Source organism: Pollicipes pollicipes, unplaced genomic scaffold (genome assembly GCF_011947565.3).
Source record: "Pollicipes pollicipes isolate AB1234 unplaced genomic scaffold, Ppol_2.1 Scaffold_1600;HRSCAF=1878_pilon_pilon_pilon, whole genome shotgun sequence".
NCBI classification, from domain to species: Eukaryota; Metazoa; Arthropoda; class Thecostraca; order Pollicipedomorpha; family Pollicipedidae; genus Pollicipes; species Pollicipes pollicipes.
Window position 1 is genome coordinate 9,718,586 of NW_023595962.1, and position 17,091 is coordinate 9,735,676.

General features: G+C 48.6%; 1 protein-coding gene across 1 annotated transcript in view; it reads right to left on the reverse strand.

The window, feature by feature from the left end:
• LOC119090968 (glutamine synthetase) overlaps positions 1 to 9,003 on the reverse strand; it is a 23,526-nt gene extending 14,523 nt beyond the window's left edge. Inside the window, exons 1-4 of the mRNA XM_037213697.1 lie at positions 8,742 to 9,003; positions 5,988 to 6,098; positions 5,401 to 5,517; positions 1 to 67 (exon numbers count right to left, since the gene is read on the reverse strand). The exon at positions 1 to 67 is cut by the window's left edge and continues 62 nt beyond it. Of these exons, the coding sequence (XP_037069592.1) occupies positions 1 to 67; positions 5,401 to 5,517; positions 5,988 to 6,098; positions 8,742 to 8,996 (550 nt within the window). The 5' untranslated portion in view covers positions 8,997 to 9,003. The remainder of the gene's footprint in view (positions 68 to 5,400; positions 5,518 to 5,987; positions 6,099 to 8,741) is intronic.
• Between the last annotated feature and the right edge of the window lie 8,088 nt (positions 9,004 to 17,091).

Below are 17,091 nucleotides of genomic sequence, written 5' to 3' on the forward strand. Positions count from 1 at the left end.
GGTAGTGGCTCTCCACCACGTCCCGGCCGTACACCTTGGAGGCGCCGACTCCGCAGTAGTACGGTCCCTGACGGCGGGACCGGTGTCAACTGACGACCGGAGATCGACAGGTGGCGTGTCGATCCCCGCACGTGGATGTTTTGGCATGCTTTGCGGTGAAAAGGATGGAAATTGCTATGTTGGTGTAGCTTCACACCTTTCGTGTGGTGATTGGTGACCATGTGGTTGAAAACTTCTGATATTGGTAGCAATTATTTCCACCTTTTTTGAACACTGGCTATGGTTAATGGGGAAGCGGGTTTTGTGTCGGCTTCCGCATCACTACATTTGGTATTGGCAGAAATGGAAAGCATGCTACTATGTAACAGTAAATGGTGCAGATAACCACCAATAATTGCTCTTTTGGCTTAGCATTACAACATTCTTAGTTTGCAATGTAAGAAACTTATAAGATAGTAATGTGTGATATTTCAGCTAAAGGCATATGTCGAAACCGCTATCGTCCAATAAATGATCATTCTAACTGAAATTGGTTGATTACGTCATTCTGTCTTCACAAAGGCTTGTGGCTGAAATGTCAATACCTCGCAATTTTGTAACTTTTAAGCCACCTATTCATGTGAAACAAGGCGATCCAACTATAACCATGCCTTGGCGGTGGCGGTGGGTTATGCCTCTCACCACCAGTTGATCTCTCCTTGGGCCGACGCTGTCGCAGGATGTCCCTGGCTGGGGGCCAGAAACGCGTGGACTAACACCGGTTAAAATGTCACCGCACAGATCGACTTACGCCGCTACTGGCGGTGAGATCAGCCACTTGGTTGCATGAGTGAGAGAAACGCACTGCGCCAGACGCAACACACCCGGTCGCTACTGCACGCGCCACTGACGGTAGAGCGACAAGTGACGTCATATTTCGGGCCTCTTTCGGCGGCGCCCACCTTCCAAAACATGTGCCCTTGAAGCTGGAGGTCGCATAGCAGTGCCGAAAATACAGCTGTTTTTGCCACATTCTCATAACGCATTCTTTGAATTACAGGTATTCCCGGCGTGCCGCTATTGCTTAATGCATGTGATTTGCAAAGTGAGGCAGTCCTACGTAGTAGCTGCTTATCAGGGAGCATGCGCTTCATTGAAATGATAGGCAGCTGGGTAACAGTGTTTATGTAAACAGTCCGACTCTAAACACATGCCGCTATGTAATGAATGCCATCAGTTAAAGGTTGTCACAGCCACTACTTCCAACATTCGTTTACCTATCGTTTGGTGCTGTGCGTTTTAGTTTGAGATACCTGCGGTCGATCATGACAGTAGACCAATATTTGGCGTTATGCGAATGACGACGGTAGCAGGGGTGTGGCTTCTCATTCAGCTGATGGGGCTCCAGCACACCAACCTGGGCTCCAGTTCCCCAACTTTGGAAGGAAAGTGGATCAAACCCGGACAGAAATCCCGTTTTGGACATGTTTTGGGGTTACGTTGCACCCTTTATCACTTCTCAGTTCCTTCAACTTGCTTTGCAAAACTATGCCCATGAATGGCAGAAAACAATTTCCGACATCATAATTAACGTCGTGTACTTAATGCAGATCACGAGTACAAGCTTACCACAGCTATTGTTTCCAATATCGGTATGCCCGTCTTGTGGCGGTGTTTGTTAAAAAAGGTAGTTTTAAATGCATCTATATATATATATATATATATATATATATATATATATATATATATATATATATATACATATAGATATTTATATACATATACATATATATCTTTATATACATATATATTTATATACATATACACATATACACATATATATATATATATGTATATGGATATATTTAAATATATCAAAGTGGGTAGATATCTCTAACTGTAGAAACGTATCGGAAACTGTCTCAATGAGTAGCTGAATAGTACAAAAACATTGAACTATGAACAGAAAATGGCGGATAAAAGATAGCATGCCGATTTCGCTCGGGTGATGCGAAAACTGAAACCATTGCACAAGTAATTATTTGCTCCACACAAATCCGTAACGTATCACGTAACCCAAGACTCTAACAACGTGCATTCAGACCCAAGCGGCGCCAGCAAGTCACGGGAGGGTTTAAGGATGAGCATGGTGTCGAGGACAACCCATGGGCTCAACAGGGAAGCCCACCTTCGTGTATGTGCAGAGTCCATCTATACGCCACAGCGAAGGCAAGGTGTGGTCATAAAATAATATAAATCACTCATTGCCGGAAAATCGCATAGCACAAAGATGCGCCGTTTGTCATCACTGACTCTTTACTTGACAATAGTAGCGTCATGGCCAGATGCACACATGGCGTGGTAGACAACATTGATGTGACACAGGCGGTGTGTCTGGTGTCATTCGATATTTCCGGGTAAACTACGCCTTCCATGTTTTGCCGGCCTTTCGTGCGACCTTGATAAAAGATGTATTGTAAGGAGCCTAAAGATGTTCGGCGGGCCTTAGAGTCTGAGTCCTCTGTGATTTTTAACAACACACACCCTCACAACACATACACACACACACACACACACACACACACACCACACACACACACACACACACACACACACACACACACACACACACACACACACACACACACACACACACACACACACACACACACACACACACACACACACACACACACACACACACACACACACACACACACACACACACACACACACACACACACACACACACACACACACACACACACACACCACACACACACACACACACACACACACACACACACACACACACACACACACACACACACACACACACACACACACACACACACACACACACACACACACACACACACACACCACACACACACCTGTATATATGTATATATATATATATATATATATATATATATATATATGTGGGTGTGTGTGTGTGGGTGGGTGGGTGGGTGTGTGGGTGTGTTTGGAGCAGAATGAAAACCGCGGGAGTTTACAAGCCGCTCAGGGAATTTGCGTACCACCTAATAAGCAAAATAGTTTGTAAAGTCTCCAGGGAATTTGCAAACTCACTAGGGAGCTTGCAAATTCTCTTGGTAATTCGCGAATCGTCTCGATGATTTGCTTGAGGCCATCATTGGTGCATGGATGGTTTGATGTTGCAGTATCTCGCATCTGAGTCGGGTACAAATCAGCTGAGCCTTCGAACGCCGCCATCGAATCAGTTCACATTAGACCCCACAAGAATCCTTGACCCCTGAAAATATCCATCTTGGTAATCGCACAACCCCAAGACACAAGCCCAAGGATTGGGACGTAAGATGGACTTAATGCATTGTGCGCAACCCTTCTGCCATCTGGAGGCTTACGTGAAGATCAAGCGCGCTGTCAATCTGATGGAAGTATTTAAAAACACAGCAAGCATAAATACTGCGCTTGGCCCACCATCATGGGACACAGCTGTGAATGGAACGATTGCAAACATGAAAGAAACTGTAATATTTTGAGCGAAGCCTCTCCTTGCTGATGTGAGTCACCATGGCTCGCGGATTATGAATTGGGAACAGGTTTGTGGGTGCAGTAGCCGATGATTAGCTGCGTACGTTTAAGGACACAGCGCGTGGGCCAAGATTTACGCGGCTGTTTGGGTTTGCAAACCATGGTGAAGGCAGTATATCCGGATCTAACCGGTTTGAAGAAGACTTGCTGACCTTTCCCGTCACCACAGAGCTGTGGAATGTCGCCGGGCACTGGTCCTTGAGGTGGACACAGTGTGTTATTGACTGTTCGTGGCAGCAGCCTGTTACATAATGTTTGGCACGCGGTGAGCACTACAAGATACCTCTTTTCTTTTGTTACACTCATCGTCATGTTTGGCAGAATTCTTAAGCACAGTGTCGGGCTCCTCTCGTTTTCCCCTCTTTTTCACTTTGGAACTGTAGTTGCTAGGACGGCGTATAACGGAGATTAAATCAAGGTTATGTAAAATAATAGCATTACATGACACGTCTGGCTTTTCCAAGCAATGCAGAATTATAACAACCACCGACTTTATTTACATGTGGCCAGGTGTGAAAAGCGGAGCTTTGCTTCAGAGCCTCTGCGTCCATCTATCAAGTCCCAGAAGCTTCATTTGACACAGACCGTCTGTCGTCCCGGCGAGTGGCATAATGTGGTCCCTTTGAAACGTCCGTCGTCCCGGCGAGTGACATAATGTGGTCCCTTTGAAACGTCCGTCGTCCCGGCGAGTGACATAATGTGGTCCCTTTGAAACGTTTGTCGTCCCGGCGAGTGACATAATGTGGTCCCTTTGAAACGTCCGTCGTCCTGGCGAGTGACATAATGTGGTCCCTTTGAAACGTCCGTCGTCCCGGCGAGTGACATAATGTGGTCCCTTCGAAACGTTTGTCGTCCCGGCGAGTGACATAATGTGGTCCCTTTGAAATGTCCGTCGTCCCGGCGAGTGACATAATGTGGTCCCTTCGAAACGTCTGTCGTGCCGGCGAGTGACACAATGTGGTCCCTTTGAAACGTCCGTCGTCCCGGAGAGTGACATAATGTGGTCCCTTCGAAACGTCTGTCGTGCCGGCGAGTGACATAATGTGGTCCCTTCGAAACGTCCGTCGTCCCGGCGAGTAACATAATATGGTCCCTTCAAAACGTCTGTCGTCCCGGCGAGTGACATAATGTGGTCCCTTCAAAACGTCCGTCGTCCCGGCGAGTGACATAATGTGGTCCCTTCGAAATGTCCGTCGTCCCGGCGAGTGACATAATGTGGTCCCTTCGAAATGTCCGTCGTCCCGGCGAGTGACATAATGTGGTCTCTTCGAAATGTCCGTCGTCCCGGCGAGTGACATAATGTGGTCCCTTCGAAACGTCCGTCGTCCCGGCGAGTGACATAATGTGGTCCCTTCGAAACGTCTGTCGTCCCGGCGAGTTACATAATGTGGTCCCTTCGAAACGTCCGTCGTCCCGGCGAGTTACATAATGCGATCCCTTCACGAGAAAAGCACCTGCCGAACCGGCGAGCGCCATGGTGTGGTCCTTCCTCGACCAAAACAGCTGCCGACTCGGCGAGTGATATGATGTGACACGTCCTTGATGTGCCCCCTGCGACAGAAACATCTTCCTTTTTTATGCTTGCGTGGGCTCATTATGCAATTTTCGGACAGCTCTGTTTCCGTGGAGGTGTGAGTGTGGATCTGTGAAACAATTGTTTTCCCATATTACTAGACCTCTATTCGACTCGCATATAATCCATGAGAGTATGTGTGTTGTTGATGGCTAGCTGGAGGCAGCATGATTCAATAAGTGATGCCGATGAAATCACCTAGCAACTTTTCACGGTTATGGAGCATAGCACGGGAACACATGGCAACATCTCTGAACTAGAAGCCTTACCTGCGGACCGGGGAACCCGTTCTTGGGCCACCCGAACGGATGAAGATCAAGGTCGAGCAGTGTGTACTCCTGCTCCATGCCAAACCAGGGCTTCTGACTCTCCACCTGCTTCATCACCTGCAGACAAAAGTGACGTCATCAGAGCCAGGGTTTTTGATTTGTCACCTCTTCCTTTACTTGTGGAGGTGGTGGAGTCTGCCGTGCGTTGTTGCTGAGGCGGCGGGAGGGCCTTAAACAGAGCTAGATTGCCTCACATAACCTGGTTTTACCTGACGCACTCACCACTGTTCGATAGTTAATATTAACAATTAATATTAATAAATATTAAACTCCACTTTAATTCATATCAAACTCCACTTTGACAAGAGCTTTCCAATGCCGTTTTCTTCGTCGCTCTAGCCTGCTTAATTTCCGTACTCCCGGGGCGCTTGTATCGTGATGTTCCTGGCGTGCGCCTGAGTCCGCCCCTGCTCGCGCCGCCAGTGCTGCTGAATGCTGCCTGCTAGCACGAATCGTACTGACCTGGACGTCCTCTGTCAAAAAAGCCTAAGCGGCCGCTATAGCTTGGCGCAAGTGTGGCGCTATACCTTGGCGCAAGTGTGGCGCAGGTTGGTTTCGTGCGGGGTCTTGTCGTACTTGAAAGTCTCGCACAGCACCAGCTTGTCGTGCTTCCGCCGGAACGGGTCAGGGTAGATCACCTGAATCAAAGGTGCGGTTGTTCAGAGGTCACACTCCGTGTCATGGCGCTAGCGGCATCGCGGCACCGCCTGCGGACGGATGGTTGCCAGACTGCAGCGACCAGTGACGACACTTGTATTAATGCACTTTCGGGATTGCCCGACGAAATTTCAGAACCCACTTTAGCATCTATTCAAGGGCAGTTGGCATATATTCATCTATTTCATAACCATAGATCGTAATAAATACTTCGTTTCTCAAGAAAAATTTTAGTGCATTTCATGGCCTTAACTTACATCCGGGCAAGGTGTCGATAATTTAGCCGAATTTTTATTTTATTTAATATTTAATTATGATTAGCCGATAATTAAGCCGAAGCATTTAGCAGCACTACGCCCATTTAAAACAAACGTATGTCAATATTTTGGCGGCGGTACGAGTGAGCAGGGTACGCCATTCAGAGATCTGGAAGTCAAATAGGAATTTGAATAGCTCGAGAGCGCATGAAAAAGGCATGCTTTAGGCATGTATCTGCCTGAATGGTCAGGTCCCGTTTCAGTGTTTAAGTTGCCCCAGAGTAGACACCGCCACAGCTGACCTCGTCAGGAAGTAACCCACAGAGCGGTAGGTACAGGGACGTAATTTTCTTTTCAGTTGTGGGGCTCAAGCCCTCCTCCTCTTTATCTTTGGGAAGAATGTTGACCAAATCCGGGAGAAACTCTTTTAGTAGCGTTTTTGGGTTAAGCCAAGCAAGTTTTACCTGTTCAGCCTTGCAAAATACGTTGAAGCGCGACACCCTTGCCTGGGAAGATATATAAAAAATGCATCGGGAAAAGTTTGTGTTTAAAAGCTGTAAATAATTCAAAGAGAGCTGATCATGGGTCAGCCTTGTATTCCTGCTATATCTTGTATGCCGAATGATGTTAACGTGTGTTAACATCACACAACAAACATAACGCGTCACGCGTTAACGGCTTTTCGGCCAATACTTGCCAGTCTTATGCTGCCGGACAGCAGGTTGCTGGCGCGACAGAGTGTGCTGGCTCGTATCACAGAAACGGCGCCCGATACGCCGTTCGCCAAAAACAGTCGAATGAAAACTGATCAAGACAGGGTCGGGCTGGCGGGTGGTGACTGTGGTCAAGACAGGGTCGGGCTGGTGGGTGGTGACTGTGGTCAAGACAGTGTCAGGCTGGTGGGTGGTGACTGTGGTCAAGACAGGGTCGGGCTGGTGGGTGGTGACTGTGGTCAAGACAGGGTCGGGCTGGTGGGTGGTGACTGTGGTCAAGACAGGGTTGGGCTGGTGGGTGGTGGCTGTGGTCAAGACAGGGTCGGGCTGGCGGGTGATGGTTGTGGTCAAGACAGGGTCGGACTGGCGGGTGTTGGTTGTGGTCAAGACAGGGTCGGACTGGCGGGTGTTGGCTGTGGTCAAGACAGGGTCGAACTGGCGGGTGATGCCTGTGGTCAAGACAGGGTCGGGCTGGCGGGTGATGGTTGTGGTCAAGACAGGGTCGGACTGGCGGGTGTTGGTTGTGATCAAGACAGGGTCGGACTGGCGGGTGGTGACTGTGGTCAAGACAGGGTCGGGCTGGTGGGTGGTGGCTGTGGTCAAGGCAGGGTCGGGCTGGTGGGTGGTGACTGTGGTCAAGACAGGGTCAGGCTGGCGGGTGATGGCTGTGGTCAGGACAGGGTCGGGCTGACGGGTGATGGCTGTGGTCAAGACAGGGTCGGGCTGGCGGGTGATGACTTTGGTCAAGACAGGGTCGGGCTGGCGGGTGATGGCTGTGGTCAAGACAGGGTCGGACTGGCGGGTGGTCACTGTGGTCAAGACAGGGTCTGGCTGGTGGGTGATGACTGTGGGCAAGACAGGATCGGGCTGGTGGGTGATGGCTGTAGTCAAGACAGGGTCGGGCTGGTGGGTGATGACTGTGGGCAAGACAGGGTCTGGCTGGTGGGTGATGACTGTGGGCAAGACAGGGTCGGGCTGGTGGGTGATGACTGTGGGCAAGACAGGGTCGGGCTGGTGGGTGGTGACTGTGGTTAGGACAGGGTCGGGCTGGTGGGTGGTGACTGTGGTCAAGACAGGGTCAGGCTGGTGGGTGGTGGCTGTGGCCAAGACAGGGTCGGGCTGGTGGGTGGTGACTGTGGCCAAGACAGGGTCGGGCTGGTGGGTGGTGGCTGTGGTCAAGACAGGGTCGGGCTGGTGGGTGGTGACTGTGGCCAAGACAGGGTCGGGCTGGTGGGTGGTGACTGCGGTCAGGACAGGGTCGGGCTGGTGGGTGGTGACTGTGGCCAAGACAGAGTCGGGCTGGTGGGTGGTGGCTGTGGTCAGGACAGGGTCGGGCTGGCGGTGATGGCTGCGCTATGACGTTGCTTGGCACGAAAAAATCCTAAATACCATCTGGCTAAAATTTCCGGTCTATCTGGGACTAATCTGCCAGGGTAAGGCACTTTGGAGCACAGTAAGGTACTTATGCCAAGCAGGGAGATTGGTGTTAAGGCCATCTATACCAAACGTACGATGAAGGCTCTTTAAAACGGATTCGTATTAACGCACCCTATGTTAAAGAATGTATCGGCACACAACCACGCTCTGTCTCCCTCGCAGTCGCGGTGGCCCTTTTCGTCCCAGCTCCGCGACACCGTCACCAGCGCTCGCTCACCTTGGGGTAGAGGTAGACGTCCGAGTTGCTGCCCTCGGCCTGGCCGGTCGAGGAGCCGTCGAAGTTCCAGACGGGCAGCTCGGCCGGGCTGCGCGGCACGAAGTCGAGCGTGCGCGTCTTGGCCCGCAGGTTCTCGCCGCTGCCGTCGATCCAGACGTACATGGCCTTGGTCTTGTCAGCGTCCGGCACGTCAATCGACATGTACTTCTGCAGCGCGCTCTTGTTGGTCGCTACCAGCTGGCCCACGCGTGACATGGCTGCTCCGCTGAGGCCAGGGGGTCACCGTCACACGCCGTCACACATCGTCACACATCGTTACACACCAGTGACATGACACGTTTACGCACGATTGGCTATGACCACTTTCTGGCTGCATCTTTGTCCAAATGTGGACGACCGTAAATTTATGTATTTCATAGGCGGACTGATTTGTGATCATGGGTAGTGTGTGCTTTCCATGAGTGAAAAATTGTTATATATATATATACTTATATATATATAAGTATATATATATATATATACATATATATACATATATATATATATACATATATATATATATATGTATATAAATATATATATATATATATATATATATATATATCATATGATATGAAGCACTGTAATGTCTGCGTCAACACGCTATTAGCAGATGGTTACATCATCAAAGGCCGGTGAGCACGTCGGTCGGTTCAAACATAAAATGTCGCACGTACCGAAAAAGGCGAGAACATGTTTGGTTGTCAGTCGCATGACAACCGTAAATGGCATGTAAAAATTTCGCACACTATCTCACGACAAACTGGGATAATACCAGTGTTAGAGTAAGAGCTAAAGAGACATAAAGACATAAAGACATCAGGCCAATAAAGAGCATCAAGGGCCCATCGAGGTTTGCCTACCCCGGGTTTAGCTTAGCGAGATTGGTTGATCATTTCGAATATCGGGCGCTGTGGCTGTTTAATTACATGACGACCTTGTTTAGTGTTTAACAGCATCGCTGATTGGAGATTGATACTAATCAACGATTAATTTCAAAATCCCGACTTTTAAGCCACATTTGGGTAGCGTGCATATGTTGAGCTCAATGACCTTAACTAAGCAATACATTAAAACATTGAATGGTGGTTGAGACCTACCTAAAATAATTATCGGATAAATGCATACTAAACATAACTAGTTCCTCAGGGTTTAGTTTCCTATTCAATTAGAGATTGTGCGTCCCGACCAGGCGCATGTCATGACTACTAAAAAAACATTCCTTATATCATCAACGCGGTGGACGGTGTTTTTATCTTTTGATCTCTAGCCGCCTGAACATAGTCGTCCTAACGCATCTCGTCTTGGTGTAAGACCATGTGCCAAAAACATTAAGTTAGGCCTCCCGTTTGTGCTGTAAATTCTCGGTTTAACAATACGACAGCATCAGGTTCGTAAAAACTCGTGGAAAGGTACAGCAAACAGGCTGTGGGAAACCGCCGTTTATCACTGTGCGCCTTGAACTTTTCCCCGATAAAAGTTGGCCCATTTTTGACTCAACGGTGACGCTGTGAATTTTTCGCACGATCAAGACCGCATTGGCACTCTAATGGCCATGCACTGGCAAAACAGGATAAAAACGATGGCAGTCCTCAGTGATCCCACATTCGTCAAACCCCGATTCTTACGGAAGAGCCCCTTTGAGGACGAGAACGAGGATGCTGTCAACGCCGCCTTAGAGCGCTACATCGCTACCGCTCTGATATCCTTCTGAGCTGCCCTGGGGCGATTTCACGGGACCGGTCGGGGGAGAGGTAAGTCTAGCAGGATCGCACGAGTCCGTACACGCCACATGTGCCTTGTCGCCCGATCGTGTTTTTTATATTAGTCGATGACCTTTTCCCTGACATGCACACCAGTTTAAGACTGCCGGTAAGTGGCTTCCAACTCGTCCGGCCTGTCGCCCTTGAACTTCATGGCCGCCCCTGATCACAAGAGCCCTTTCCACATTGGCAAGCCATCTTACCGTCACAGATTTCAGGCCGTCCTAAAGCTTGAGATGGGACCCAGCATCGCCTATAAGAGAGGCCGGACGCTCGACCACCAGCGGCGGTTCAGCTGCCGGGCGCCTTGAACCGCCGAGGCCCATCTGGGACACCTTTCGTTACCATTCGACGGATGTGGAATATCTGATGGTCACCACTGTTGTTGTGCGTGTTTTACCATCGAAGTGGTAGTTGTTGTTAACGCCTTGCGGCTTTAGTAGAGCGCCTGGCATTGCCCTGCCATGCCGGCCACCTGGTCCCTCTGGCAGCCCCGCCCGGCTGCCTGGCATTCACTCATGTCTGTCGATGCAGGACAGTATATCTCGTATCTCGACTGCTGTCTAATTCTACCACGTTTACGATTGTGCGAGCTTTCCACTGTTGGGGAAAGTTTTGGTTAACTTCTATCTGGGGCAACCAATGTCTTAAAAAGCTGGCGTACATTGCTGCTCCGCTTCACCTGTGATGTCTGGTGAAAAGCTCCCAGCGTTCGCAGACCGGCCAAATTTATAACGGAGTTGGCAGGACAAAACTCGGAAGAATGACCTCAGTATCCAATGCATCTCATGACACCAATCAATGACAACAACATGAGGCACCTGCTTGATACCATTTGGGACAAAATTAACATGATCTTAATATGGATGCGTTTAGGGGTCTAGCGTCCCGTTAGTCCAGATGACTACGGCACTGGTAGCCTTGCCGAACCGGTTCTTTTCAGCTTGCTTGCTTGCTTAATTGGCTCTCAAGCTTTTAGGATTTTGCCGGTCTGATGCCCACCATGCGTCTAAGGGATGTAGTTCTTCATCCATTTTGGAGGGCTGCAGTCCTGTCCACTCCCAGGCTTGAGAGAGAGGAAGAGTGGTCAAACTCATAAGAGACCTGCTGTTGATGCCTTTTGATGATATTTTTCGCCATTTTTTCCTTTGCAGCCCCCCTTTCCCACACACAGATGCGTACGAACCTATTGCTGGAAAACTGCTCTCTCGAGTCATGCACATCACTGCGTCTCGAGCAAGTCGGCATCTCCCATTGCACCGGGCTGCAGAAAGCAAAAATGTTCGAGCATTTCTTCTTCCAACCAAGCCATTTGCTTACTAACTCTCCGCGGGCGGGGGCAGCAGACGGGTGACGGCGGCGTTGCCGGGCCGGGTATCCGCCGTCGGCCCGGGACGGCTATATGTGTAAACTGGAGCGGTGGCGGACGCCCGGCCCGTCACGAGCTTGCAGGTCGGACGAGTGGGCGGTGAGTCGTGGGTCCCCGGCGGCGGTGATTTTTTAGTTCTCAGATTTAATCGTTCGTTTTGCGCCAGTCCACTGGCCATATCATGCACTGCTTCATGTCCAAAATCGAAAATAAAGAACAATCAGTCTCGGGAACAAGCGGAGGCACCTTCCGAGGATGGCATGAGTGATGCAGGAATACTCAGCCTCTCCAACGCACGCACATTGCATGAAATGCGCTGCATACGTGCAGCGCGCTATACGTGTGTGCATTGCACAACATGTTGACAGCGCGTGTGCGAACACTTTTAAGTGGTTCCGGTCCAGATAACACATCAGCTTGTAGTGTTTTTGTCCGGTACTGCCGCGAATTGTTGCGACGTGCGAAAATGTCATGACACGGCTGCAGCGTGTAAGGTCCACGTTTTGTGATATCCTGTTGGATATCGTGTCATAAAGACATGAACGCTTTTTTGCTCACATCCACCATGGCTGGATTGCAGGCTCGACGTCTTTCGCCGGGATGCCGCACGGCTGATGTGGTGGCAAACTATCCATATGGTGACGAATATCATGTACTGTGTTTAACACTGTACTTGAAACTATTTTCACCCTCTGACCCAGGCAAGGGGTTAGTCATCCTGGCATGGCCAGGTTTGAGCTAGAGCTAGTTGGAGCTAGAGTCACGGATTCTGGTTAAGAACCAGTACAATCACTTAAATCGGTAAAATCTCAGATCCAAGAAGAATTGCGATATTGGATTTAAACTCTTCAGATCAAGTGACGACCCCCATGTCAGCCTGACACTAGTAGAGGTTGGGAATAAACCTCAGGAACATTGTCGGCTTACCGGAGAAAAACATGAAATTTTTTGAAGTAGGTATAGAGCAAAACGCAGCTTGTCACATCTATCGTGAAATTATGAGCTTTGATCTAAGCTTCAACAATATCACCAAGGCCGCTTCCCTCGTTTGAATTTAGAAACCTCAACAGCACAGCATTTATAAATTGACTCGTTGGTTTGTTTACTATCAATACCAACCAGTTTTATACCGGTAACTAGTGGCGCAGACACCTTGGAGACCATGCAGGCCGGCTTCATAATATTTTAGACCTCGTGATGCTTGTGAACATTCCGACATTTTTGCCTGTTGAGCATAGCAATGATATAGCTGTCTGAATGTGTGCGAATCGCTCACCAGCTTTGGTAAAATCTCAAAATAAAGTAAACGGAATCAGAAGAGACACTGTATGTGACGCACGGATAGCATAATTTGTCATTTGTACGAAAATCAGTCTGCAAGTCTCCTGAGATGATGCGAAACTGAATTACCGAAATGGCCGGCGCATTTATTTTATTTATTTTTGCAAAGCGCGCTGATAAATATGTAATCATATGAATTAATAAGCCGAGTAAAGACGCGCAGCTCTGCTGTTCACCGTTTATTTCCGCGGTCCCAGAAACACTGCATGAAGGCAACATCCTCGCCACGCGAGCGTTTATCAGAATGTCAATTAATGGCTGAGCAAATGTACACCAATAAGGACCGCGCCGGTTTTTACTCCGACACATGACGTCACGGCACGTTGACGCGCTGATGCCGTTGGGTCAAGCTCACAATGCGTGCCGAAGATCTGCCGGCGGCGTTTTAAGGAAAGCTTCAAATTTTCCTCCCAAACCAATTCATCTTTTAGCCAAAACTAAACTGGGAATAGCTTTGCTGCCCCAGGCACTTGGCCTATACATTTTGAAGCACTTGTGCAGCAGCGCTGGTGAATGCCTGCTTTGATACGCAATAACTTGCGTGTCTCCGAGAGTATCGCTATCTCCGGGCGTGGACGACCACCCGCTCACCTGTTCGAGTGCGTGCTGTATCTAGGTTACAAGCTCCCCCTCCACACAGGCGGCGGCCGCACCGTCTCCGACTTTATAAGACGACTGATTCTCAGCCGTGAACCCCATTGGTCGTCGCCAGTGACGTCACAGTCCAGAGATGACAGCCAGCAAGCTGCGCTGGGACAAAAATCGTGTCGCTTTCACCCTTACGTAACAAGTTTCTTCGCACCCGAGCTCTAGTACGAAGTGTTCGCATCGCATTTTACTGTACGCAAAACTTCGTATCCAAGTGTTTGCATCAAAACTTTCGTATCGCAAAGTAGGGCGCGCAAAACTTGGCGCGTAAGTATTATCCCCTCTGTAAACCTTTGACCTACCATTATTCGTGACTTTTTCATGGAAACTTTGTAAAAATTCATGGAAAAGCCCGCTGTGCCATTTGTCTCCAGTGCAACAAGAAAACTTCTCATGTGGAATTCATATCGAATTTCTTCGCACACATGTTTCTTCATGTGATATTAAGTCGGATCGCATTTATTGGTGAATTCAATTTTTCCTCGCATTGTGTTTTCTTACCAGACTTGCGTTCGACCCGAATTCTTTTAGTCGGCTCAGGACTTTTAGGATCCGATTCAGCTCGCGACTACACCCGTTCCAAGTTTTTGAATTCGACTCAGTTCAGACTCATTGCTTGCATCGAATCATTTGACTGCTGGCTCACGCGGCCTGCGAAATCAAAGTTCCGACCCAGTTCCGATATACATATATAAATCATATATATATATATATATATATATATATATATATATATATATATATGATTGCACGAATGGCAGGTGCAAATAGCCCAAAAGTAAGCTTTTAGTTTGAGCCTACCAAATGCAGTGCAGCAAACGATGCCTTTCCTATAGCCTGTTATCAAACAGCTCCCTCAATTCTCAGCTCTGGGCCGGCATAGTTACCTGGCACCTACGCCCCATACCTTTTAGTTATATAGCAGCAATGTGGACTACACTGCACTTAACCTGACAGATGGCAGCTTGCGCCTCTCAAGTGCCAGCCAAGCGCATTCACATGTAGGTTTTCACATTTCTGCTAGCCAGCCAACATCGAATTACAGTTGTTGCAACAGCCATTAACTAGCATAAGTTACAACCATATTATGAACTTACCTACATACCTGAACTTGATAAATATTACAAATCATGATTGACCCACGTCTTCCAGTCAGCAAGGAACTGAACTGAACTGAACTGAACTCTGAACAGTTGAACTGTCGTTTCCACCAGGACACCTTAACTCAGCTCAGCAGATCACTTAATGATGGGTGAGGAGGCAAACGTCGTGTCATCGGGGCTTGACGGCGCACTCAGCTGCTGAGGCTATGTGGAGTCGCCTGCCTGTCACCCTGGCGAGAAGGGGGGAGGGGGCATCAGGAGCTAAGACGGGTTTCTGCGCTCGGTGGGGATTACAGTGGTGTACGCCACCTTAACCGGCATTCCCAGACTGCTTAGTTTGTAGGTCAAATTATCACCTGCAAGTCACGTAAAAATAGTTATTCAAGAAATCCTCGGGACGTCACATTCCGCGACATGCAACCCGTATGTGAGTCGAGACGACATTCTCACTATTATTGTTTATTTCGCATAGCCTTAGTGGTAGCATGCTTATAACAGTCCAAGTAGTTGTGAATGATGCGTCAGGTATGGATAAGTTCATTGGCGTGACCATTTGCAATAAAATACATGACCAGCCCTTCGAATCTATAGACAGCAATCTTCGCTTATACAGCATGGAAGATGGAAATGCAGAGTGGATTTACCATGTAATTTTCTCTGGTGCCTGACCGAGACTTGGTGAAATTAAGCTCGGGGTCAAGAACATTGTGTCTGCTGCTTAGAGAGAGAGAGAGAAATTTGGGCAATGCTACGATGTAGGACGGAAGTAAAGTTGGGCATTGAGTAACTTGAGAAAAGTATCATGACCAAATGAGCGAATGCAGCTAAAAACTTCACCAAAATCACAGGCAAATATACAAGAACGCCACGAGAAAGAGGCAAGACACGAGCAGCTAACGATATTCGGGACCAGCAAACGCGTCCAAGCAAACCCCCCATCTCTCGGCAAGTTTACGTACCACAATGAACCGGCCATCCGCTTCATTGGTAATTCTGGACCAGTCTGACAGCCACTCTGACGTCATAAAGACGTTCCATGACACCTTGAGGAACGGATTTATGAAATGGTGAAATTGTGTTGTCTTGAGCAGTTTTTATTAAAGAACCCAATAATCGCAAACGTGCTTATTCCATCTTCTTGGATGCTTGCCTCATTATCTTCAAATGTGAGATGTTCCATTTAATGTTACAGTATTGGACCGGCGTGCGATCGTCGGATTCGTCGGCTGGCGCCCTTCACCCACGCCTTCCGTGGAAAGCCGTACAATGTTTGCCAAAAACCGTCGCGACAGGGAAACCAGAAATAGCAGAGACACGTTTTTGTGTCAAAACACCCACAGCAAATGCCCCATACCCTATTGAAAATGTGGACGCGATTACACGACATGTCGGAAGGCATGTCGTGTAATCTAACTTAGGGGGGGAAGGAAGGTTGCATTGACTCCTATGTCAGGCCCAATGTTAAAATTATTTGTAATCGAGTGTGGAGAGTGGGAATATGCACGCATCATAACATTAGCTGAGGACTGTAAACTCGCAGCGTAGAATCGCAATCTGACGGAGGCACGTATTTGTTGCCCTATGACCCCCGAAAGCGCATTACTAAATGAGGGCGACCGGCGGGCGCGTAGTGATGGGCATTTTAAAGATAGTTCACGCCCGCGCGCGGTGTGTGGGGTCGTGCGCTTTTGATTCCATTGGATAAAGGCTGTCAAGTGGCATTGTACCGTCGCGTTCGGCAAGCGACAACTATTTGTTCACCTGACAGCGGACTATTGAATGCAGGCGGCCGTCGAGAGTGTGCAGGTAAGAAACAACGCAGCGTTGAGAGAAGAGAGAGAGGAGAGAGAGGAGAGAGAGAGAAGAGAGAGAGAGAGAGAGAGAGAGAGAGAGGGAGAGAGAGGAGAGGAGAGAGAGAGAGAGAGAGGGAAGAGAGAGAGAGAGAGAGAGAGAGAGAGAGAGAGAGAGAGAGAGAGAGAGAGAGAGGGATAGAAGGAAGGAGAGATATAGATCGGAGAGGAGAGAGGAGAGAGAGAGAGAGAGAGAGAGAGATATATATATATATATATATATATTATATATATATA